The sequence below is a fragment of the Myxocyprinus asiaticus genome, chromosome 20, assembly GCF_019703515.2.
Source record: "Myxocyprinus asiaticus isolate MX2 ecotype Aquarium Trade chromosome 20, UBuf_Myxa_2, whole genome shotgun sequence".
Lineage (NCBI taxonomy): Eukaryota > Metazoa > Chordata > Actinopteri > Cypriniformes > Catostomidae > Myxocyprinus > Myxocyprinus asiaticus.
In genome coordinates this window covers 8,893,073-8,919,461 of record NC_059363.1, presented here as the reverse complement: position 1 = coordinate 8,919,461, position 26,389 = coordinate 8,893,073, and the positions used below count along the sequence as shown (strand labels likewise).

The window sequence follows — 26,389 nt, the reverse complement described above, 5'->3', positions numbered from 1 at the left end:
AGAAAATCTTTTCTAGGCCAGAATTACATCTTTTAGCCATAACAAAGTGTAATTATGATTACTTAACCAGAGGCCATTGGACAAGCAGCAAAACTGAGCTACTTTGACTGACTTGTGTTAAATGAAGCCCAGATGATTGGCCAATAGATGAGGAGAAAAGATTATGTACTGCAAGTGAGAGCACAGAATGCTCTCCAGAATTCACACCAAAATGAAAGTCTTTCAATATCTGTCATGTTGTTCCAAACCAATATGCTGATATTTTGTGCTTTTGTGGAATGCAAAAAGAAATGTTAAAGATATTTAGAAGAAAATGTACTTTATTGGGAGTTGGTGATAGAGAGACTTATAGGTCTGGGAAATTGTACATTTTGAATGATCTTTTTTCTTCTCCTATTTTTCAGGTCTGAATAAGTGGCTGCAAAAATTCAATCTCACCCACCCATAAAAAGACAATCTTTACTTTTTAGTTTACCCTTTCTGTGTTGGTTGTTAGCTCTTATTTTGTCTTAATTTGTGTACATTATCAGATTAAACTACAAAATAATTTGTTCATTTGATGTGGTATTCTCTGCTGACAGGCTCTCAATTTATTTAGTTGAAAATAATTTTTACATGATTTGGTAGAAAAAACTGTTAATTTCAATGACAAAAGACTTTTATAAACATTTATCAGATGTTGTTTCCTGCTGTTAAAAATTCACATCACTGGACATTTAGGTGTATTTCTTAACAATAAAGGCTCCAATAGAACCATAAAAAGTACCATGATATTAATATCTTCGATTGTGGATGTAACGTGGTATTCTTTATCTGGGAGTACCACGTAAAGTGGTGGAGTGGTGGTGGCATAGTGGACTAAAGCACTGAACTGGTAAGCAGAAGGTTGTTGGTTCAAACCCCACAGCCACCACCATTGTGTCCTTGAGAAAGGCACTTAACTCCAGGTTGGTCCAGGGGGATTGTCCCTGTAATAAGTGCACTGTAAGTTGCTTTGGATAAAAGCATCTGCCAAATGCATAAATGTAAATGTAAAGACCATGGCACGTGAATATCATTCAGTGCCGTAGTATTACCATATGATACAGTCACTGTACCATGGCACAACCCCAGTACTTTTGTATTATTATTTTCAATATATACAGTGCTCAACGCTAAGGACTTTTTCTACTGGCCCAGTTGGGCCAGTGCTTCAGATTTTTATTGGCCCTGCCAAAAATCTCACTGGCACCAACACAAAAATTATAAATAGCTGTTTTACCATCATGGCTTTAAATATGTGTCCAAAGATAATTATTTTTTACATATATTATGTTTTTAAACAATGCCCCCCCCCAAACTGAATCACATTTATAATTTGCAAGATATGATTTATGCCTTATGTAATCCCATATAAGTACTTTACAGATATAAATTCATAAATACATCATCGTCCTGCCATTTACACATGAGTTTTTAAGTGAAGAGTTCTGTTATGCAGATGATGGGTTTTCGGTCACCCGTTTAGTCATGCTGTCATGCAACTTTTGGCCATGTGTAGTGTATTCATCAAGGATTTAATCACTGAGTTGATGTGATTATTGGCTGAATGTAATAAACATATGAATCCCTGAGAAGAGACTTGCTACCAAATCGGTTGTGACGTGTAATATACATTAGGGAGATATTAGGCCTTATCTGTGAATTAAGAATGTGTATATAACATGAAATCAGACAACCTAAAGACCAACACAGACTGATGCACAAAGCACAAAAACAAAAATACCTGTACAGTCCAGGAATGAGAAATGAAACTAGTGTTTCGTGAGGATGAAATGAAGTAGACTGTTTTGAATATTCATCTTCACCCTGCAGCTAAACAGCTCTGATAATAATAGCATAATAGCCATAGTGATTTTGCTTCTTTTCATATCAAACGCCATTATAATGTCGAATTAATGATTACATTTGGAAACTAACCTAATTAAATCTATACTTACATTTTGGATACTGAGCAGCTGGTGATTTCCAGGCACGTGTATAACTGGGGTTTAACAAAGTTTATTACGTCTCATTTGGCGCTTCATCTTTAAAGGCAAATTAATGAGAGAAAATGTGCTTTTTTTTACAGTGGGAATAAAACTTGCGCTCTGTGCCTTATTGAGAGCGCATGCACAATAAACAGTCTACATATGCACAGTCTATGTATGCACAGAGAGACATGGCTTTTCAGTCCTATAGAATGAAACTGTTGATTTGTGCTCCAATGTGTGGATTACTGCTTTTCACCAATATGTAAAAACGAAAAATGTGGGGATTTCGTGCACTGTGAACACGGAATGTGCATGGATCCTATTTGTATTTATTTATTTATTTTATTTTTTTTTTTTTTTGGATTTTTCCCCTTTTTCACCCAATTTGGAATGCCCAGTTCCCAATGTACTCTAAGTGCTCTTGGTCACGTAGTGATTCACCTCAATCCGGGTGGCAGAGGACGAATCCCAGCTGCCTCCGCATCTGAGACCATCAACCCGCGCATCTTATCACGTGGCTTGTTGAGCGTGTTGCCACGGAGACATGCGCGTGTGGAGGCTTCGCCATCCACCACGGCATCCACGCTCAACTCACCACACACCCCACCGAGAACGAACCACATTATAGCGACCATGAGGAGGTTACTCCATGTGACTCTACCCTCCCTAGCAACCGGGCCAATTTGGTTACTTAGGAGACCTCTCTGGAGTCACTCAGCACGCCCTGGGATTCGAACTAGCCCATGTGTGGGGATACTTAAAATGTTGCACAAGACATGCAGTCCCGCTACGAAATTCATTAAGTGGGTTTTTTTTCCCTTCTATTTTCTACGCATTGGTAATAGCTGCTGCTAAGACACTTGGAAAAGAGCGAGGACAGTGCTAGGAGAGTGTGCTCAGTGTCTGCACGCGACTGTGCCTTGGCGCATCCAGTATATTATGCGCTCGTGCATCTTTGCGAGCTAAATGGAATTGTGCTCGCTCGTTGGTTAGAGTACTTGGTTCGCTCAGTGTAATTGTTGTGCTCTCTCACTTGTTGTTTTCTTGCACTAATGTTATAAATGCAGCACTGGGCCGATCGGGCAAGTGACAGTTCTAGCAACTGGCCCGAATCTCTCTCACACTGGCCCCGGGCCATTGGGCAGTCCTTATTGTCGAGCTCTAATATATCATTTTACAAATATTTTTTATTTTGTTATTTTTATTCATTTAAGTCCATTTTATAATCTCAATTTATTTGAATCCTGACTTCAATGTCTGTTTTATTTATTATGCCCATGTAAATCACTAAATTACCATTGTGTTTGAAAAATATGCTAAATAAACTTGACTTGCCTTATCTTAAAAGGGAATTAAAATAATCATTTTGCTTAAACGAAAAATGTCAATTCCATGCTGCAGTCACAATGGAAGATGGTCATGTTGTGTCAGCTGCCCTTTTAAATCATACAACTTTTCTGCTTTATCTTGCTCCATAACTTTTGATACAAAATGTCTCCCTTCTAAGTTTTACTCTTTCTTTTCATGTTTTTCTAAATCCAGCAAGTCGGCACTCCACTAGGGGATTTGGGGCAGATGGACCAGTCATCAGGTACAAAAGAAAACACCTAAATCGCACTGCATTTCCCCCCTGTTTACCTCCATTTGTTTTTGGCATTTGTCAGCTAAAAATGATGTGTGCAGTTTTTTTAATGTTAAAGGAATATTCCGGGTTCAATACAAGTTAAGCTGAATCGACAGCATTTGTGGCATAATGTTGATTACCACAAAATGTATTTTTGACTTGTCACTGCTTTAAAAAAGCAAAAATTTGTTACAGTGAGGCACTTACAATGGAAGTTAATGGAGGCCAATTTTTTAACGTTAAAATACGAACTTTTTTAAGGTATAGCCAAAAGACATAATCAATATGCATGTAAACATGATTTTAGTGTGATAAAATCACTTAATTACCTTTTCTGTGGAAGGTTATAGCAAATTCGATAACTTCGTTGCCATGATGATGTAATGTCAACAAACCCTACAACCTTAAAATGACTGTAAAACTTTCAATTTAAACAAATTTACAGCTCAAATAATACATGAGTTTTAACAGAAGAAGTAATGTAAGTGCTTTTATAAAATTATAAGCTTCTCATTTCTGCCTTTAAACCCTCCAAAAATGTACCACATTCACTTCCATTGTAAGTGCCTCACTGTTACCTCGATTTATTTATTTATTTATTTTTTTATAAAATAAGGGATGTCAAAATTAATTTTTGTGGTATTCAATATTATGCTACAAATGCTGTCGATTGAACTTAACTTGCATTGAATGCAAAATATTCCCTTAAAATACTTTCTCTTTATCCCAACTAAATATGCAGAGACTATGGCTTTGTGGCGCTATTAAAACATTGCTCTGTTTGTTTGCGAATCCCGACCAGCCCAACATAGTATCATTGGCTCAACCAATTACATAAATGTTGGGTGGGACTACCTGTTTGTCCAACCAGTGGCAGATGAGACTGTTTAGAAAACCTGTTTGTAAACTTTTTTTTTTGCGATTTTCATTTGGTGATGCTAGTGGCACAGAAAATACATTACCTTTAAGTTTCTATTTCAGTAGTTGTATCTTGCATGCTTTTATGTTTCATCTTATTATTATTTTTATCTCCTTTAGAAGAACTTGGAGTTGACACATCTACTGATCAGGGTGAAGGCAGCAACGCTCAGCCTGAACGTTCTCAAGTTGGTTCAGTGGAAGATGAGCTTGATGGACTTCCTGTCTTTGGGGCAGATGAAGATGATTGGGATGTGGACTTTAGCTCCAATCACAAAGTTTACTCTCGGATAGTTAGGAACAATGACGATAAGAATGAAAGTCAAGATGGAGCGCCGACTAGTGGTGCAGATGCAGGCAAGTTTACATTTCCAGGATCTTTTACTAAGCACGTTATTTTGGCAGAATAAACATCACATTCAAGATCATTTTTGCAGTGATATTGTATTTAACTGTACAGCCAAGTCATAATTAGATTTTAATGTGGGTTTATGGAATAAAGTTAATGGAATTGTCCCGTCATACAGGTTTGGAATGACATGAGGGTGAATAAATAACTTCAGGAGTTTCATTTTTGAGTGAGCTAATCTTTTAAACTCCTGACTTCGGTTTTGACATAATGCCTAAAACGAGCTTCTCTCTGACCACAGAAGAGAATAGTACCTCTTTCAGTGGAGCCTCAGAAATGGATGTTGAGACAGCAAAAGCTTCTGAGGACAACCCAGTCACCCCCTCATCAGACACTATAATAGGTAAACTCAAATAATACATTTACAATGCACACCAGAAATGTCTCTTTCAGTCATTCTGTAATCTTGCTGATACCTCTTGACTAAGTTACTTTAGTGTAAATACTCTGATTTCACAATAAGCTGCATGCCTTGGTAAGAAATGTATTGAACTGCATGTATCTCGACGTATTTCTTTTGTCCTTCTGTGTCAGATATCCAGGACGTACAGTCTGAAATGAGGATTGAGGGATTACAAAGTGGTGCAAGCGTAAGTTTGTTTAAAAAGAAATAAATGATATTCAAACTCTGATAATATTGTCAAACAAAGTGTGAAACTGTCCTTTATTCCCAATTAAAGCAGGATCCTCCAGCGGAAGGCACAGATAGAGAAATAACTTGCTCACCAATAAGAATTAAGGACGAGCCGATAGATGAAGACTATGATAAAGCTTTAATGCCCCAGTCTGACATCAGTCGTATAAAAGAGGAACTGGACAATATTGACAATGAGGTAAGCTCTGGTCTATTTCTGTGCAACAATGCAGTTCAATCTTACTTAAACTAATCTGTTTCCTTTGTATGTTGTGAAATTTTTTTAATGCTTAATAAATGACTTTCCGGCTTATTTCAGGCTTCTTCTCCATCAGATGAGCTGAGGATCAGCTCTGTTTTCTCTGTTAGAGGAAATAGCAGTGATGCAGTTTCCGGTGAGAGCACACGATTCACTTTGTCTCCGTCAGACTTTACAGTGTGTCACTAGCTTTACTGTTAATCCGTCTTACATTAGGTCTGGTGGCGTAACAAAAAAATAATATCTCAAAGTCATATCTCATCTATATCTCTATTTTGCAGCCTTTTGACATTGTTCAATATATATCTTGGGTTTTATGTATTTGCTTTGGCTTATAAGGTGGGCTTTTTTTTTTTTTTCAATCAGAAGGACCATTGTTTCGACCAGCCATTGAAGCCAAATAGATTCAGAATGATTAATGAAAGAACAGAAATGCAGTAAAAATCAGGTTAAAAGTAATCAAGGCATTTTTGCACTGTGTTTGCATATTGACCTTCAAATAATTCTACTAAAAAAAATTTTTTTTTTGTGAATACTGAATGATTTGTTAAATCTTTAAATAGTTACTTAAAATGGACAGTTTGAACTGATTCACAGAAATTAATTGCATTTTTGTAACTCTAAAGCAATTTTTGCTTCTAGTGTTTAATCAGAGACTCTTAAAATAAATCGTGAGATGAGGCAGGTTTGCAAAATTGGCCTAATGACATGGTCAAAATCAGTATCACAAATATTGCGTGAATTATCTGTAACAATTTACTATAAGTTTCCATTCATTTAGATTATAAATTAATATACAATAACCATAGAAACAGCAGTGTTTGCATATGAGTTGTTTTGAAGTTTATATTTTGCGGTGCTTTTTTAATAATTTTGTATTTTTGTCAAAATGTATTAGTATTATTGTCATTTCTTTTGTATTCACGTGTATTCGCTGGTTTGTGGATGTGTAATGTGGATGTCACAACTATTTTTATGCCTGTTGGGAGAAGGGAAATTGCAAAATAAAGATAACAATTTGGTAAAAACAAAAAAGATTAGGTTCATTATCATTAGTTAATGCATTAGGTATCATAAAAAAAACCAATATATTTTTAAAGCATGTATTAATCTTTGTTAATGTTATTTGATAAAAATACATTTGTTCATTGTTATTTCATGTTAGTTCACAGTGCATTAATATTTAAAAATAAAACGTTTGATTTTAAAAATGTATTAGTATACGTTAAAATTAACATTAACCACGATTAATAAATGCTTTCAAAGTGTTGTTCATTGATAGTTCATATTAACAAATGGATCCTTATTGTAAAGTTTTACTGATTTATCATTGATGTCACAAGCAGAGTAAATCAAATTCTCTCACTGAATTGAATATTAATAGTTTAATAGTGAATTTAATTGAATTTAAATCGTATTAAATGTAATCCTAATACTGGTTGAACTCGTGAAGTAATGTATTACTAAGAACCTAAAGGGGATTTCCTTGATCCTCGATGAAATCCTTAGCCAATCATAACAGAGTGAAAGAAATCTTGAAGGTGCAGATGCACAAACAGCCTGTTTAATTCTATGGAACTAAATTAGTTGGTGCAAAAATCCTTGACTAACACAATAAGGTTACTACGGCGGGAAATGCTATAACAGTGTAAAATGTAGCCCCTTTAAAATGTATTAGCAATAAGAGTGTTCATCATGTTTTTGCTCACGTCCAGTTCTTTCTAATGTGTTTGTTTTTTTGCAGCTTCTGTGGGACCCTCCCATTCATCTTCATTCTCAGTTATGTCTACTGCTTCACTCAGAGGGACCACTATAGTTCTGCCAACCCAACCCCAACCTCAGCTTCATCTGCGGGTGCAGCCCAGGCCACAGATGGCTCCCCAAATGCAGTCCCATCCCCGGATACAGATGCCAATGCTGTCCCAAGCTCACCTCCAGCCGCCACCCCAGCATCAGTTCCATGCCCCTCCACCCACCGTGAGGATCTGCTGCTCAGGCTGCTCTAAAGTCTTGCAGAAGGGTCAAACTGCGTTCCAGCGAAAAGGCTCCAATCAGCTGTTTTGCTCCACTGTTTGTCTTACTAGTTTCAGTTTACCCTCGGTTCAGTTTACCCCTATTATCGCACCCAAGAAAACCTGCCACCTCTGCCTTAAGTAAGTTCTGATTCTTTTTTTACTTTAAATGATGGAATATTTAATTGTTTGCCATCTTCTAGGCAAATTGTTCACCCAAAAATGAGAATTCTTGTCATCATGTCGTTCCACACTCGGATGACTTTTCTTTCTTCCTATAGAACACAAAAGGAGATGTTTAGCAGAATTTCTGAGCTGCTCTTTACCTTACAACATTAACATATAGTGGCCGTGTGCCATAAAGCTCCAGTAAGGATAAAAGTACCATAAAAGTCCATACAAACTATATTGCATGTCTTCTGCAGCCATACGATAGCATTGTAAGAGAAACTGTTTAAAATTTAAGTTGTTAATTACTGAAACTCTTGCCCTTGGCCATAGCTTTCAAATCTCATTTGCGTTTTTGTACAGACTACATTCATATATGACACATAGTTTGGTGCAAATGATTCCTAATTGGTTTGTCCTTTTTAAAGCTTAACAGCCTCTGGTCAACATGTGCTTTTGTTATATGGAAAAGAACTCAGCTCAGGAATTCTGCAAAATAGCTCCTTTTGTCTTTCCACTATAGAAAGAAAGGTATGAAATTGACATGATGGTGAGTAAATTATGACTATTGCCATTGTTGTAAGTACAGATTGACTGATATTATTGTTTTTTATGACTGATATGATGATTATTTTTGTGTTTAAGTGTCCGATAACCAATATGCATGATCGATCTTTAATTCTTGTTTTATTTCTGCTTTTAGGCACATTAACAACTTAATCATTTAGCTTTAACTTCTGGTGAACTGCTTTACAAAACTAATATTGTGCACAGTCTACAAATAATTAATTTGACTAGTTTTAAGCCAAGCGGACACTACATGACTTGCAGTCGGCGCCTGCGACTCACGGTCTTGTTTTTCGTCATGCTGGTGCGCACAATACAGAACTGTAGTGTATCAACAACACAACAATTTGTCCTCGAATGAGACCATGTCTACACCGGTATTACGATGCGTTTTGGGTGATCCAACAAATGTACAAGCGAGACACATCCCCATCACACCTGGTCATCTCTTTTGACCACTTTTGTTTGGATTTCAAGAAGAGAGTCATTAGGACATTAGGGCTGGGCGATAGGACGATGTTGTCAGATATCGACGATGTCTTACAAAGATCCCGATGCCGATTGCAACACTCAATTGACAGACGATGATTGACAATATCGGGAAATGGCAAAACCATGGATCTGGGAAGTCGCCAAATATATTAACAGTGGCCAGGTTGTGTAACACGCACCCGCCAAATGCGGGAGGCTGAATCCACTTCGCAAGCTCCTCATCCAAATGTAGGCCTATTTCATGCACGAGTAATTTTGCTCATCTACCCGCAACAGGCGGCCGACCTGTAAGACGTCCTGGAGTGACAAATGACATGGAATGTTGTTAGTCATAAACATGCGTGCTTGAAGAAACACGTTATTATATTTTTTAAGAACAGACAAAAGAAAAGCCGTCAATGCTTGTGTCTGATTCTCTGTTTGTTCAGAGGTATGCGGCGTGCGGCGTGAGCCTGTCTCGTGGAACAAGTGCATGTATGAGTTTTCACTCTTTTTTTTTTTTTTCTCTCTGTTTCATTCGTCTGAATACTGTTTGTATGAATAATGTCGTCTATGAGAATGCTCCGATCATCTCAGGAGGTGCTGTGAGTTTAGTTCGCTTTATTTCCACAGACCAGTTCGCAGTTAGAATGCATTGTGAACGCAACTCTGCAGGTTCAGTAATATCTATCTTTGTATTAAAGAAGCAAAGACGAAAGTGATTAAATCATAAAATAATACAAGACACATTCACCTTGAACCTAAAATTGAGTTCTGTTTTATTTTCTTGAGGCTGCATTAACTGTATTACCAAAACGCAATATAGATACAAATTCGATAAGAACACACATTTGGCAGCATTATTTTTGGAACACAAGGGGATTTATTAGGATTTATTATTATGATTATTATCTTTACATTTATAATTGTCTTTAGTTCTTAATCTGTATGCTATTAGTAATTTTCCACCTGTTGTCCTTGACTGATACTTGCTTAATGGAAAATGGCCGTTGGAGAGGTTAAATGTTTGGATTTTGGGAGGTGGTTATATGAGATTTTTTGATCACTTTGATATTTTAATTGCTTTATTCGTTTAGTTTAAAGTGCAATTTGAATTTAGAAATGTCTTTTGGTTATGTTTTTGTGTTTCAATAAATTTAAGCAAAATCAATAAAGCAAAAATATTCACTGACCCTCGGCAGGGGGGTTGACGATGTAATCGTATATCGCGATATTTTTAAGGCGATTATCAGTAAAACAATTTTGACATATTGCCCAGCCCTAGATGACATGCACCAATCATTACGTCTGTGTTTTACTGAATAATAATAAAGCGCAAAAAAGTAAAAGATGAGAAAGAAAGTGCTGAAAACTGGCATACAGTTTCTCTTAATTATTCACAAACATGATGTTTAGAGCAGAAGAGTTATTTTAAGTTCCTGTAACTGAGTTTAACTGCTTTAGTGTCGTACCCTTTCAAACGGATCGCCCAAAATGCATCTTGCACAAACTTTTCTTTCACAAACTCGTGCAGTTTATTCTTGATAACGTCAACAAAGATAAAAGAACATCTGTCGCCTGTATTTGCATTTATTGGCACCATTTGCAAAGGGAAAAAAATCATAAAAACAGCTGAAAATAATAAAGACAGCAGGCGGGGAGATGTGGGTGAAGTTTTATTTTATTTTCGCATAATTTTTTGTCTTCTGCTTCCTAATACTTTGCCCTTCTCTTGCAATCTCTCTATATTTAATTGGCTGTTGTTCATTGTTGGTCTCTCACTCGTCGGGATGGTGCGCACACCTGGCGACAAGAAGTCTAGATATCCAGCTGTTTCAAAAACTGTCATAGCGTCTGGGACTAGTCTCGGCATGTCGTCGAGAGTGTGCACACAACAAGACTGTTTGTCGTGAGATCTAAGACTTCTCGTCGCTGACTCAAAACATCAAAGGATATGAAATTGAGTCCTGTATTGTGCACTAGGCTTTAGTTGCAATATACAATGCCCCTCACTTAGCCTAATTACTATTTAAAATGTAAAGTTGTTTGTGTCTAACTTTATCAGGAAAGCCAATATTACAGAACCGATAACCGATTAAGTGGAAAGGTGTAAATATCGGTTAAATATCTGTCAAACCGATTATCGGTCTATCCCTTCTTGTGAGAGCTATACTTAGCTATAAGATATAATGAAGTTTTTCTCTAAATTAAAAACGGCAAAGTTATTTAAATAGTTCAGGATGATTGATAAAAATGCAAATATTTGACATAATGCAAATTAGTATGTGGAGTTGATCTTTTTTCATCTTTATTGTCCAAAAGGGTCATTGTAAATCTAAAAGACTTGATAACCATCCCCGTGGGCTCTATGAACACACTTAAGGAATTCTGCAGCCCAGCCTGTCTAAATATTTATAAAAATCGATTTGAAGACGCTCCTCCGGACTTATTCACACAATGCAACGTGTGTAAGTTGGTCAAAGAGGTAAGGCATAGCTTAACGCATTCTCCTCGCTCAAAATGTAAACCAACATGGCTTTGTTGTCATTTTGCCATATACTATTTTGGTACACACATATGGGCCGAAATGTGTTTTGATTAATGTAAAGCTTATTGTCAAGTCAATTATTGTAAGTTAAGAATGATGAAATGCATCTAAAAAAAATCACAGAATTAATCAGGAAGTCTGTGAAATTTGGACCATCCATTCAGGGGGTATACACTCAGGATGGCTAGATTGAGTGTAATGGCTAAGGATGTCTGTCTTGACGCATGTGTACACTACCAGTCAAAAGTTCAGACACACCTACTCATTCTTTATTAATGCTATTCTGCACATTTTAGAATAATAATATAGTCATCAAAAACATTAACACAAATTAAAATATGGGAATTATCTACAGTAGGAACCAAAAACTGTAAACAAATAAGAACTTTCTTATATTGTTGTTTCTTCAAAGTAGCCACCCTTTGTCCATATTATAGCTCTGCACACTTTGGGCATTCTTTCAACTAGCTTTGTGAGGCATCCACCTGAGATGCTTTTTGAACAGTATTTTAGGAGTTCCCATGTGTGCTGGACGCTTGGCATCTTACTCATCCATTTAATTATTATTATTACTTGTGATTCAAAACTGTACTTGTGTAAAGAAATGTAAACATACTATAGGCAAAATTTATATTTGTTTTTAAAACTAATTTCAGACATTGAAGCATAAGCTTTACACCGAAATGGTTTTAAGATAATTAGAAACAAATTCAAAGTGTGTCCAAACTTTTGACTGGTTTTGTACATTGACCAACAATTGAAAATAGCACCGATGGAATGCCATAAGAATGCCCCCTTAGTCTTCTACAAAGTCATAGAATGGCTCTATGCCAGAATAGTAAAGTTTAAGGCGTGCACTGTTTGTCTTTTTCAATTTACAGATCCAGCATGAAGTGACTCATCTTGGTGTTGTTCACAAGCTGTGCAGCGATGAATGCTTTGCACGCTTCCGATCCTCAAGAAACCTCTACATGAGCTACTGTGAGAACTGTGGCAACTGTACAGCCTCAGGAAATTATCACCTGGTTCAGATAGAGGATAGTATTAAAAAGTTCTGCTGCACGGAATGTATCAGCACTTACAAACAGGTACAAATTCAGCGTTACTCATATGCGTTCGCTCAAGGTGTGTCCATCGTGCATGGCCTGTATTAATCTTAAAATTGGATTTTTATTTTTTATTTTTTTTGCTTTCTTTATTGATTTTATTCCACCTTGTTCTTGCCATTAAAACCAGCTTTGGTGCTGATATGGCATTAAACAATAAAATACAAATCTTTAAATTAGTGAATATAGTTGGGGCTATGACCTAGTGGTTAGCACAAATGCTTCAGATATGTTCTCATTCGGGAGATGCAGGTTTGAATATTTTTGTATTGTCTTACAATTCCATTCCCCCTCTTTCACCCCTCCATAATTTCGCTGTCAATAAAACCTTAAAAGTGCACTCAATAATTGTTAATCATAAAAAATTAATTTAAGAAGTTGTACTCCTAAAGAAATTAATTGCAATTTTGAAACATGTATTTAATTGTGATGACTCACATGAGATGAAGACACCAGTCATATCAGCAATCTTATAAAAGATTTTCTATTCTACATGGAGAGGGTCCCCTCATGGGGGCGACCATGTTTGGATCACATGACCTACTTCTCGCTTAATCTCAGTAATCACCCTGTTATTGAACTCTATCACTCATGGATCAAATGAATCATGACTGTCTGTAAATAGTGAATTTCTGCACTTTAATCCAATCAAATGTTTTCTATAATGAGAATTTCAATCACCCAATACCACATGCAACCGACTAGAAAGTAACAAATCATGGTTCATGGATGTGATGTAATCCAAAGCCTACTGGCTGTTTCAATAGGAAAGACGTCAACTCAGGAGAGAAAACTGCACTCTCCAAGCAATTTCATGGGGTCTTTAAACCTGTTCTCACTGTCTTGCAGAAGAGTGGCAAGAGGCTTATGTGTCCCAGTTGCAAAGAAATCAAAAATATGGATCAGATGGTGGACGGCACAAACATACAGGGTGTGACGGAATTCTTCTGCTCCCACAAATGCGTGTCCATGAGTCAAGCATCTCCCAGTCTGACCGGTAATTATTGCTGTTGTATTTGAGGACCATGAGAAATACCCACTTTTGCTGCATGCATAAAATGATCTAAACTGATGAATCTCACGGAAACATGTTCATGTCAAAATTAGAAAGAAAAAAAAAATGTGTTTTTGCATTTGAGGCATTTTTACACATTTTACCCCAGGTTCATATTGCTGTAATGTGTCATGATATTTTAGATTTGACTATTTTTGGTAGCACTTTGTTTTACATTACTGTTCTACATTTACGTACTATATAATTACAACAACTTTAGCAATTAATAAGTACTAACCATAACCTTAACCCTTACCTTAACCCATATTAATTACATGTAGTTACCTAATATCACTCTTACTTTCTTGGGTAAGTACACTGTATATATACTGAAAGTACATGTATTGTAAAATAAAGTGCAACCAGTTTTTTTTATTTTATTTTTTTTATTATTATTTCCATTGTTCTAGTTCCAAAAGTGATTCTTATTACGGTTGCACTTTATTTTACAGTATGTGTACTTTCAGTATATTTACAGTGTAATTACCCAAGAAAATACTGAGTAATATTATGTAACTAAATGTACATGAATAGGCGTTAAGTTTAGGGATGGGGTTATGTTTAGGGTTAGTACCTAGTAATTACTGTAGTAGTTATTACAGTTGAATTCAGAAGTTTACATACACTTGGGTTGAAGTCATTAAAACTCATTTTTGAACCACTCCACAGATTTCATGTTAGCAAACTATAGTTTTGGCAAGTCGTTTAGGACATCTACTTTGTGCATGACATGAGTAATTTTTCCAACAATTGTTTACAGAGAAATTGTTTCACATTTAATTGACTATATCACAGTTCTAGTGGGTCAGAACTTTACAGTTAACTGTGCCTTTAAGCAGCTTGGAAAATTCTAGAAAATGATGTCAAGCCTTTAGGCAATTAGCTTCTGATAGGCTAAATGGAGTCAATTGGAGGTGTACCTGTGGATGTATTTTAAGGCCTACCTTCAAACTCAGTGCCTCTATGCTTGACATCAGGGGAAAATCAAAAGAAATCAGCCAAAACCTAAAAAAATAAATAAAAAAAAAGACCTCCACATGTCTGGATCATCATTGGATGCAATTTCCAAACACCTGAAGGTATCACGTTCATCTGTTCAAACAATAGTATGGATGGGACCACACAGCCATCATACTGCTCAGGAAGGAGACACATTCTGTCTCCAAGAGGTGAGCACAGTCTGGTGTGAAAAGTGCAAATCAATCCCAGAACAACAGCAAAGGACCATGTGAAGGTACTGGAGGAAACAGGTAGACAAGTATCTATATCCACAGTAAAACGAATCCTATATCGATATAACCTGAAAGGTTGCTCAGCAAGGAAGAAGCCACTGCTCCAAAACCGCCATAAAAAAGCCAGACTACAGTTTGCAAGTGCACATGGGGACAAAGATTGTAATTTTTGGATAAATGTCCTCTGGTCTGATGAAACAAAAATTGAACTGTTAAGTTCACATAAAGACCATCGTTATGTTTGGAGAAAAAAGGGTGAGGCTTGCAAGCCAAGGAACACCATTCCAACTGTAAAGCATGGGGGTGGCAGAAGCATGTTGTGGGGGTGCTTTGCTGCAGGAGGGACTGGTGCACTTCACAAAATAGATAGCATCATGTGGAAGGAAAATTATTTGGATATATTGAAGCAACATCTTAAGACATCAGCCATGAAGTTAAAGCTCGGTCGCAAATGGGTCTTCCAAATGGACAATGACCCCAAGCATACCTCCAAAGTTGTGGCAAAATGGCTTAAGGACAATAAAGTCAAGGTATTGGAGTGGCCATCACAAAGCCTGACCTCAATCCGATAGAACATTTGTGGGCAGAACTGAAAAAGCGTGTGCGAGCAAGGAGGCCTACAAACCTGACTCAGTTACACCAGCTCTGTCTGGAGGAATGAGCCAAAATTCCAGCAACTTATTGTGAGAAGCTTGTGGAAAGCTTCCCAAAATGTTTGACCCAAGTTAAACAAGTTAAAGGCAATGCTACCAAATACTAACAAAGTGTATGTAAGCATCTGACCCACTGGGAATTTGATGAAAGAAATAAAAGCTGAAATAAATAATTCCCTCTACTATTATTCTGACATTTCACATTCTTAAAATAAAGTAGTGATCCTAACTGACCTAAGACAGGGAATGCTTTCTAAGATTAAATGTCAGGAATTGTGAAAAACTGAGTTTAAATGTATTTGGCCAAGGTGTATGTAAACTTCTGACTTCAACTGTATATAGTAAGTAAATGTAGAACAGTACTGTAAAATAAAGTGCTACCCTTTATAACTGTAATATAGTGATTTGTATTTTTTTTAAATAAATTGTCATGAAAATGCAAAAAAAACAAAAAACAAAAAAATTAGAATGTAACCTTCCTAAAGTAGGATTTGTTTTTCTTCAAACAGTATATAATTTCTTATTATTTACTTTTGAATTTGGGGTGAAATATGATCTAAACATGTTTGTTTTTTTGTGCTGATTTATCTTGTTTTGCTCTTAGGAACCTCTTTCCCATGCACAACCTGCAAAAAGATGGCTATTCCTCAGTATCACCTTGCCATTTCTGATGGATCCATCAGGAACTTCTGCTCTCTAGATTGTGTGGGCAAATTCCAGGTATTACATGCAACGTGTATGCAGTGTTTTGTCTTCCAGTGTGCTGAATGTTTTGTATTTGGGTTGTTGAAATGACATTTTAGATAGAAATGTTGATCTAGGAACATTTGTAGATGTAAATGTGAATTTTAAATGTTTCTTTTGTGCAGGAGAAAATGAATCCACCTGTACCTCATAACCAGATGAATGGGAATTCTCATGGACCTCAGAGCACTGCAGCACAACGGTCCTCCACTGACCATCACTTGCCCTTACAGACTTCTTCAACTAGTGTGCTTGGCCCAAACCACAACCCTCCTCCACCTTTTGTACCAAGTCAAAATCCAGTTCCATCTTATGTACCTGCTCCTGTTCTGGTAAACCCTCAAGAAACCCAGCAGCAATGGCCCAGCAAGCCCCCCTCTTCCTCTGAGAAGATTCGACTGACATGCAAGCAGTGTCAGAGTCAGTTTGGTACAAAGCCTGAGGTTTTCCAATTTAAGGTACGTTTCTTTCCAAAAGCAGTGGAGTTGTGGCTTCTGATATTAGTTACCAGTGTTGGATGTAATGCAGTTACAAAGCTTTTTTTTTTTGTCTAAAAGTATTGTAATAGATTATATGTTAAATTCTATAATCAGATTACAGTTACTGACTTTCAAATATGTTACAATTACATTACCTGAGTTACACGCATTACTAAAATTCTATTCTTTACATGGAATACATTTTAAACATTTTGCAAAAAAACATCCTGTTCACAGAAATCTGCACTTTATTCATATGGGATGTTCAGGAGGTTGAAGCTAGTGAAGGTTCAATAAAAAAAAAAAAAAATCTATTGTGTCTTTCTCCTAGGGTCACTCAGGGTTGTTCTGCTCTCGAGTGTGTTGTGACACGTATAAGAGGGAAAGCAAGGTGAAAGCTGAGTGTGCGTACTGCAAAGAAGAGCGTGTGATCAAAGACATCATGTCATATGAAAAGCAAGCCAGATATTTCTGCTGTGAAGGTTTGTTCGACCTCTTGACTTGATTCTTCTATTTTTCAGCTTGTTTATTCTCTCATGGCGATTGAGTGGCATTTTAAATAATGCTTGATTGAAATGGCCAGTTTCACATTCATTTTTACATGTGCTTGCTTATTTTTCATTCTTTCTTTTATAGGGTGCAAACTGCTTTTTAAGCATGACCTCGCTAAACGACATGGAGGTCAATGCCGGGTTTGTGCCTACTGTCAAAACATGACCCACAAAACCATTCAGAACTTCTTTGGGGGCAAGCTGGAGGAGTTTTGCGCAGAAGAGTGCATGTCCCTCTACACCGTGCTCTTTTATGAGGTTAGAGATGGGGACTCATATTTGGGACATTACTATGTCCCCAAAAGTATTTGGACATTTTAAGGGATAGTTCACCCAAAAATGAAAATTCTCTCATCATCTACTCACACTCTTGCCATCCCAGATGTGTATGACTGACTTTCTTCTGCAAAACCCAAAGATTTTTTAGAAGAATATCACAGCTCTGTAGGTCCATACTATGCAAGTGAATTGTGACTAAAATTTTGAGGATCCAAAAAGCATATGAAGGCAGCATAAAAGTAATCCATACGACTCCAGTGCTTAAATCAACGTCTTCTGCAGCAATCTAATCTGTTTTGTGTAAGAACATACCAAAATATAACTCCTTTTTCACTGTACTTTTTGCCATTGAAGTCTCTAGGCATAATTGTGATGCATGCGCTGAGCGCTAGATGGTGCTATAGGAAGTGTAGAATTAGATTGCCAAGGAGACTGCTGATATCAAGAATTAGAGTAAAAAAAAAAACAATTATATTTTGGTCTGTTCAAATCCAAGTCTTATGATTACATTTATGCTGCCTTTATATGCTTTGTAGAACTTAAAAATTTTGGCCACCATTCACTTGCATGGTATGGACCTACAGAGCTGAAATATTCTTCTAAAAATAAGAAAGAATGTCATACACATCTGGGATGGCTTGAGGGTGAGTAAATGATGAGAATTTTCATTTTTGGGTGAAATGTCCCTTTAAGCCACACTTAAAAATGCATGAATGTCATTGCAATCTCATTGCATTAGATGACACAGCGTCAAACAAATTGGCCTTTTATAATTAGCAGAACAAAACTTTTCAAGCAAAGCATTTCACAAAAAGAAGGTTGCTCGGTTTTAAATGAGAAAACAATAGATACACCAATGAAAATTAAGAGAGAAAGTATAAAAGTGTAAAAGTTTAGTGGAACACATCATTAATTTTTACTGAACTATACTTGAGGTTACTCTGTCAGGACACCTGTGAGAACTTGAGGGGATCTGGTTTCATACATCCACTAAAATGACCTTGTCATTGGAAAACTGGCTTAGAAAATAAAAGTTAGTTTGGAGAAAGATCTAGTAGCATTTGTTTGCCACTTGGTTCTATTGTTTGTTATCTAATGCAACAACATTAATTTTAAGGGTGGCTTTAACTGTCCAAATATGTTTTGCAGACACTATTGCTTCTTTACATTTAAAAAGCCTTATAATCATTGATATCTTTTTGTTTGTGGTTAAAAGTACTGAATAAATATGCATTGCTGCAAATTTTGCCTTTATACCACCCTAAAGAGACATGTAGTTATGTATAATGAAAGTGGTTTTATGCACCTCTAAAAACAGGGTAAAGATTAAGAAAAATCTCAGTTTTAATCATTTTTCCTTTGCATGATTCCTGCATGAAATTGTTGTTGCAGATGGCCAAGTGTCATGGCTGTAAGAATCAGGGCTCACTCAAGGAAAGTCTCGTCTGGGATGGAACTACACAACACTTCTGTAATCTGTCCTGTTTGCTACTGTTCTGTTCAAAAAGTGTCGGACATCATCAGCCAGCAAGCAACGGTACATGTCATAATTTAGTTCCATATGAAAAACCTGTTTAAATCAATATTGTAGGGCTGCCAAAGTTAACTTATAAAGGAATAGTTCACCCTAAAATGTTAATTCTCTCATAATTGACTCTACCCTTATGCTGTCTCAAACTCGTATGACATTCTTTCTTCTGCGGAACTCAACAGAAGATATTTTGATGGAGATATGAGGTTTCAAAAAATTTGATTGCAATCCTTGTGATACTGGAAACACTTTCTCATGAATTTCTATTTTGTTTTGGTCTCATCTCTGAAGGGACTGTATCTACATCCACTACAGTTCAAGCTCCTCTATCTCTTTCGAAGGACATGCCTGTTATTGGTGGTGTAGTGTCACTGGCCTCCACATTACCTGGAAACACTGCACTCACAGGTATTCACATATCATATGTTTGTGTTTTCTGTCCTTGAATTCAAATATTTTAACTGAGTTGCATTTGCATGTTGTATTTAATTTGATTAATAATTATATTTGCAGGAGCTCTCCCTACCTCTAATGCCAGCTCAAAAAACATTGGGGAAGTAAGTACTGATGCACATACTTCTCAAAATCAGTGTTGCATAAGGTACCCAACAATATACAGTATATAGAGGTACCTATGTGTATGTAAAAAAATACTTGAATAAAGAATCGTACAATTGGCCAATCTCAATCATGTATTCCAGTAGGGAGCAAGTTATAATATGAAGGTGACTTGCAGATTCAGTAATTGTAATTGTATTTCTAATAGGCCAGCACACAAACTGATGCTGCTGTGCCTGCTAGTCCATATCGAAGAATGTTGAAGAACAAAGCTCTGATGTGCAGACCCATCACTGAAGAGCAAGCAGTCCAATGTGAGCCAGAGCCTCCAGCACCTCCAAATCTGCCTGGAACAGGTCGACTTCCACCCCTTATACACCAATTATGCTGTACTGGACGTAATGTGTATATTGAGTTTGAACGATGCATGAACGAAGGAAACAGGTTTTCTTTCTCCGTGTGCAGTGATTGAAGAAAATGGAGAAAAGGTGAGGTTGGTGCCAGTGCCGGTGCCCATTCCAATGCCAGTCTACATCCCAGTGCCAATGCATCTGTATACCCAGTACACACCAGTTCCGCTGGGACTACCTCTACCGGTGCGTCCTCTTGTATCCATTTGATGTCTTTGAAATGATATCATCTAATGTGATTCATTGTATGCTAAAGTTTATTCTCTATTGCAATGTCATCTTTTATTGTTTTGTGCTGTTACCGTGCAGGTGCCTGTTCCTATGGTCATCCCTGGATCTCAAGACACTCCTGAATCAAAAGACACTAAATGCAGCCTGCCTGCTCAGAGCTCTGTGGAAGAAGATGAGGTGGAAAAGGGGAAAGACAAGCCTGTTTTACATGGTGAATACATTTTTTGTTACTGTTTGACCCTTTGCTAAGCTCAGCCGCCTTATCCACTCAGGACTTATATGGACTTGCATTAGACAAGAAAACTTTTTGGTTTCACAATATGGCAGTAGCTGAAGTAGTATTGTCTAGTTACCTTTAAAGTCATTAAACTAAATGGCATTTACAGCCCATTGTACTTCTGTACATTTACATAGTTCTGAATGAAAAAGGACATTCAATGAGAGATTTTTGTATTTTATTTTGTGCATCGAGAATTTATTGGATCATACGACAATATGAAGGAGAGAGGTTGAGAGAGTCATATCAGAGGCTGATAAATGGTTACGGTGGCAAGAAAAAGTATGTGAACCCTTATAAATTTGTCTTAAAATCTGGTTTAATCTTCATCTAAGTTACAATAAAGAATAAACAGTTTGTTTTATCTAATAATACACAGATTATTGTATTGTTCTTGTTAGAGCTGCACGATGGTGAAAATGATAATCACGATTATTTTGCTCAAAATTTTAATCCCGATTATTCTGTTTTTTAAAAACGTTTTTTTTTTAATTACAGGGCTGAACAATTTGAACAAAAAATATATTTAGATTTACATTTATTGATTTGGCAGACGCTTTTATCCAAAGCGACTTACAAAAGAGGAAAAACATAAGCGAATCATCTTAAGGAGACAGTGGTACGAAAAAGTGCCATGTTACAAAGTTTCACTAGCATCAGAATAGTATTCAAAACAGATTAAAGTGCAACAAGAATTTTTATTGTATTTTTTATTAGTGACTGGTTAAGTGCTCATGGAAAAGTTGTGTTTTTAGTCGTTTTCTGAAGACAGAAAGTGAGTCAGCTTCACGGATAGAGTTGGGAAGGTCATTCCACCAACGTGGTATGATGAAGCCAAAAGTCCGGGAAAGTGTTTTGGTGCCTCTTTGTGTTGGTACAACAACGCGATGTTCCTTAGCCGACCGCAGGCTTCTAGTGGACGTTTAGCTCTGCAGAAATGATTTTAGGTATGCTGGAGCAGACCCGGTGACTGTTCTGTATGCCAGCATCAGAGCCTTGAATTTGATACGTGCATCAACCGGCAGCCAGTGAAGAGAGACAAGGAGTGGTGTAACATGCGCTCTCTTTGGTTGATTAAAGACCAGATGTGCTGCTGCATTCTGGATCATTTGCAGGGGTCTAATTGCACATGCAGGGAGGCCTGCAATGAGAGCGTTACAGTAGTCCAGTCTAGTTATGACAAGTGACTGAACAAGAAGTTGTGTGGCATGTTCAGAGAGGAAGGGTCTTATCTTTCTGATATTGTAGAGTGTAAATCTACATGATCTTGTGGTCTTTGAGATGTGGTCTGTGAAATTTCGTTTGTTATCGATAGTTACCCCTAGATTTCTGACCATTTTGGAAGGCGTTACTGTAGTTGCACCCAGCTGCACGGTGATGTTGTGTTGAACAGCAGGGTTGGCTGGAAAGACAAGGAGTTATGTCTTGGCTGGGTTGAGTTGCAGGTGGTAAATAAATAAATACTGTTGCCACTACTTAGATCTTGATTCTAAAAGAACATAAAATTACATTAAACAGTAGCTCTCATGTTAAGCAAGTTGTTAGAACTGCAAACTAGTAAATGATTCATTTTGACCAAAATAAAGGCATGTTTTGCCCATTCTTTACTGCTAATAGAAACAGTTACTCGTAGGGTGTTTACACTTGCATCCTCTTTTAAGATCCATTCTTTCAATTATTATTATTATTAACATTATTATTATATTCCCATACCCTACAGTAATATATAGGCTAATAGTAATATATTTCTGTAATAATTGAGCACGTAGAATTGCTATACTGTCTCAAGCGTCTATTTTGAAGGAAGCCTACTTATTTTATCAAGCCTTTTATTTTGAATGAAGACAGTATTGTTTCTGGGTGTTACCAGCAGAGGTGACAGTGTGGCGTTTTGTGCTCCTTCCATACATGGAGAAATGCTCGTCGTCTCCTCGCTTAACACAACCCCGGTGGTTACTTTAAAGTTACCCCCCTGAGGTTACTTGAGATTTGTTTACACACTTGTTATGGCCAAACATATTTGGAATTAGGCAAATGTGCATCTGAGGTAAATGCGTAGCGCTTTAAAATAACCCGCTCAGCGCACGTTAGTGACGTACATGAACTGAACTCAGAGCACAGCTGTTCTGTATAAAACATACATTATCAAAGCACGAGATGGAATTAATTTCATGTGCATCGAGCACAGAACGCCTTATCATTATCCTTGTGTCCCGCACATATGAGACTCGTAAACATCTGCGGTGCGGTTCTGTATTTCAGCGCGTGCTCGAAAGAGAAACGGTGATTGGTCAGTAGTGAACTTCTGAAGAGAGCGTGATTGGTCAGGTGAGTTGAAAACGGACTAGGAAAGAGCTTGTGATTTGGTCTATCCTCCGTAGACACAGCCTATAATGAATATGAACAACAATCTGCAACTTTACCTGGCTGATAATTTCTGTTTGCTGTCTCACTGATATCGCAGACGATTATGCTTAATTAACCATGAGAGGCAGAAATCTTGATCGCGATTAAAATACGATAAATTGTGCTGCCCTAGTTCTTGTACATATTGAAAACATCATTCTAACATTAATTGCTGCGTGCCTGAAGTTTGCACCGCTACTGGAAAAATGTTTTGTGGACTTATGAAAATAGTTGAATTTTTTGCAAAGAACACGCAGCGCTACGTATCGCTTAAAAAGGGCACCGTGTTCCAGCATGAAAATATCATCCCAACGGTGCAGAGCGGTGGAGGGAGCATCATGATTTGGGGCTACTTTGGGGCCTGGACTGCTTGCCATTATCGAGGGAAATATGAATTCCCAAGTTTATCAAGATAACTTACAGGAAAATATCAGGGTGAATATGCGCCAGCTGAAGCTCAGTAGAAGTTGGGTGATGCAACAGGACAATGACTCTAAACATTTAAGTAAATCCGCTACAGAATGGCTAAAAAAAAAAAGAAAATCCAACTTTTGTAGTGGCCCAGTCAGATCCCAGACCTTAACCCAATAGAGATGCTGTGGAATGACCTCAAGAGAGCCGTTCACATCAGACATGCTAAGAATATGGCTGAGCTGAAGCAGTTCTGTAAGGAAGAATGGTCAAAAATTTCTTCTGAACATTGTGTAGGTCTAATCCGCCGCTACCGGAAACGCTTGGTTGAGGTTAGTGCTACCAAAGGAGGATCAACCAGTTATTAAATCCAAGGGTTCACATACCTTTTCCACAGCAATTTGAATGTTTAATTGGATGTGTTCAATAAAGACATGGAAGGTTATAATTGTTTGTGTGTTGTTGGCTTAAGCACATTGTGTTTGTCTATACTTGTGATTTCATCTTCAAAGTCACATTTTATCACCAATTAATGCAGCAATCCAAAGGGTTTACATACTTTTTCTTGCCACTGTATATAGACAAACATTTATTTCTTTGAAAGAATGTGCAATTTGTACTACAAGAAAGTAAAATTTTGCAAAGGGTCAAAATATATTGTGATTTTATTTCTATTTGTACTGCAACATTTGAATTATATTGGGATTATTGGTTTGTTCAGACCAGGGCAGCACGTACAGTGCAGATCTAGAGTCAGAGGCCAGATCAACACCCTTCAGCTGGGCAGATAATGAGGATCCTGGAGCCAACGTAAAGCCATTGGTCCCATCAGCAGAACTAGAGGAGCCGGTAGTTGCTCCTACCGCTCCTACTGCTCCTCCTCCTACCACTCCTACCACATCTTTGTCGCAAGAACAGCCAGATTTGGAAAACGATTTCCCCCGAAGTAAGTATTTTTCAGACTAAGGATTTAACAACCCTTAGAAACAAATGTTGTAGTGGTACCATAAAAGTAATAGCATCAGATATCATTGTAATGTGATATAAGCGATGGTACTCCATGATTACCATGTTCATGAGCAATGATATTATCCTGGTATAAGTCCTAAAACATGCAGGGTTCCCACGGTTATGGAAAACCTGTAAATATCATGGACATTTTTAAATTAGGATTTCCAGTCCTGGAAAAGTCATGGAAATGACTACAAATCTAAAAAACGTACGGAAATTTCCATTATGAATATCCTTTTTTTTATTTTTATTTTTTTTCTTGTAATGTATTTTAGAGCTGATTATAACTAGAAAAATGATATTCGCTATAGAAATTTCCATGACTTTTCCATGCATAACAAGAGTATATTTTTTTTAAATACTTAACCAGTAATCATGATCAGGGTTTTTCCTGCATTTTAAATTTTTGCGTGTGAACCAGACTTCCCTCAATATGCAAGCTCCGGTAACAGGATAGTGCAGAGCGGATCACATGCGCTATTAAACTGGAGTTCCCTCGATATCATGGCTCATAACAAACCCATCTGAATTGATATGAGAATTTTAGATTTTAAAGCGCTGTGGAGCAACTCAACTATTTCAAACAGCTACTGCACTGACATTCTGAACAGCACTTATGAGGGAAAGAGAAAACACCTGCCCTGCACTAGCATCAGTTAAAATACTTTTTTTAATCTATACATCATCACGCTTACCAACATTTATCACAGTAAACCTTTTTTTCATTGCAACTGTGGCAGTTGTGTGTTTAGGCTATTATTTTTTTCATGACAAATAAACAGTTTATTTTTTAAGATAGACTAACCAAACTAACCACTAAGAAGCCATCCATGGTCTTAACTATGGTTAACACAAGGGCAAGTAGGCTACAGTGTAGAATTGAAGTCTGGACCTTTAGAAATTATGACATGTTAGACATGTGTAACATTGTAATATATTTCTGATGATTTTTTTAATCAAACTGTCCTGGTTTGGCTTCAGATATACCTAGAATCACAATGATTTCTAAATCATTAAGAGCCTGATAAAAGAAAAACAATATCTGTTATGCTGTTAGAAGGAAAAAATTACTATAGAAGCACAGACCCAAATCAGTGGTTCAAAGTGGTTTACTTAGGAATATTATAACTTGCCCTATAGAAATAAGGTGTTAAGTCAGTTTAATTTCCTACAGCACTTTTTTTCCCCTACAAACTCTGTTGAATTCAGAAGTTTCTGGATGCTCAGATGATCAGAAATAAATAATATTCATTACAATCATGAAATGCAACAATATATCGTAAATATTAATTGCAATTTTGTAAAAAAAAAATAAATAAATAAATAAAAAACAACAAAACAAACCCTGCTTTTTGATGAACGTGTATGTAAGCCACCACCGAAGACCACTTTTGACCCAGGAAAAACCCTGATGATCGACTAGAAAAGTTTTTGGAACAACTGGAAATTCATTGGACAAGAGGTGTGGGACAAAACATTGTATATAAAATGTATTGACCATAAATAGCCAGTTAGTGATACTATAATATGTAAAAATCCCCCCAAAATTATAACATTGTGCTTGTCATTTCACAGTATCAGCTGACCCTGGAACATCTAAGGAGAACAGACTGATATTGACACTGAAGCGACGCAGGAAAGGCAGAGACAGCCACTCTCCCAGAAAAAGGGTATGTAGCACAGACGGAAAAGAACCAGATTTGTGGCATATTATTAACTTGGCTCGTTTATCATGAGAGCCCAAATCTTTTCACAGTTTGGATGATTGAAGTATGTGTTTTGGGTAATTTCTCAACTTATAGATCAATGATAAAGACGGAAGTGCGTCAATAGT

General features: G+C 36.9%; 1 protein-coding gene across 4 annotated transcripts in view; it reads left to right on the top strand.

Moving 5' to 3' along the window:
* Positions 1 to 26,389, top strand: part of LOC127411180 (zinc finger MYM-type protein 4-like) — a 45,699-nt gene that overhangs the window by 10,189 nt on the left and 9,121 nt on the right. The window contains exons 2-23 of one of the 4 annotated variants that reach the window (XM_051646560.1): positions 3,555 to 3,603; positions 4,675 to 4,911; positions 5,205 to 5,306; positions 5,498 to 5,553; positions 5,647 to 5,796; positions 5,917 to 5,992; positions 7,601 to 8,009; positions 11,397 to 11,559; positions 12,504 to 12,710; positions 13,578 to 13,725; positions 16,272 to 16,387; positions 16,537 to 16,869; positions 17,222 to 17,372; positions 17,527 to 17,699; positions 19,113 to 19,257; positions 19,543 to 19,659; positions 19,765 to 19,808; positions 20,018 to 20,165; positions 20,275 to 20,405; positions 20,529 to 20,661; positions 24,266 to 24,490; positions 26,131 to 26,225. In XM_051646560.1, coding sequence (XP_051502520.1) covers positions 3,588 to 3,603; positions 4,675 to 4,911; positions 5,205 to 5,306; positions 5,498 to 5,553; positions 5,647 to 5,796; positions 5,917 to 5,992; positions 7,601 to 8,009; positions 11,397 to 11,559; positions 12,504 to 12,710; positions 13,578 to 13,725; positions 16,272 to 16,387; positions 16,537 to 16,869; positions 17,222 to 17,372; positions 17,527 to 17,699; positions 19,113 to 19,257; positions 19,543 to 19,659; positions 19,765 to 19,808; positions 20,018 to 20,165; positions 20,275 to 20,405; positions 20,529 to 20,661; positions 24,266 to 24,490; positions 26,131 to 26,225 — 3,375 coding nt within the window. In that variant the 5' untranslated portion in view covers positions 3,555 to 3,587. Of the gene's footprint in view, positions 1 to 3,554; positions 3,604 to 4,674; positions 4,912 to 5,204; positions 5,307 to 5,497; positions 5,554 to 5,643; positions 5,797 to 5,916; positions 5,993 to 7,600; positions 8,010 to 11,396; positions 11,560 to 12,503; positions 12,711 to 13,577; positions 13,726 to 16,271; positions 16,388 to 16,536; positions 16,870 to 17,221; positions 17,373 to 17,526; positions 17,700 to 19,112; positions 19,258 to 19,542; positions 19,660 to 19,764; positions 19,809 to 20,017; positions 20,166 to 20,274; positions 20,406 to 20,528; positions 20,662 to 24,265; positions 24,491 to 26,130; positions 26,226 to 26,389 lie in introns of those variants that run through there. The other 3 variants (XM_051646561.1, XM_051646559.1, XM_051646563.1) reach the window with 3 other exon arrangements.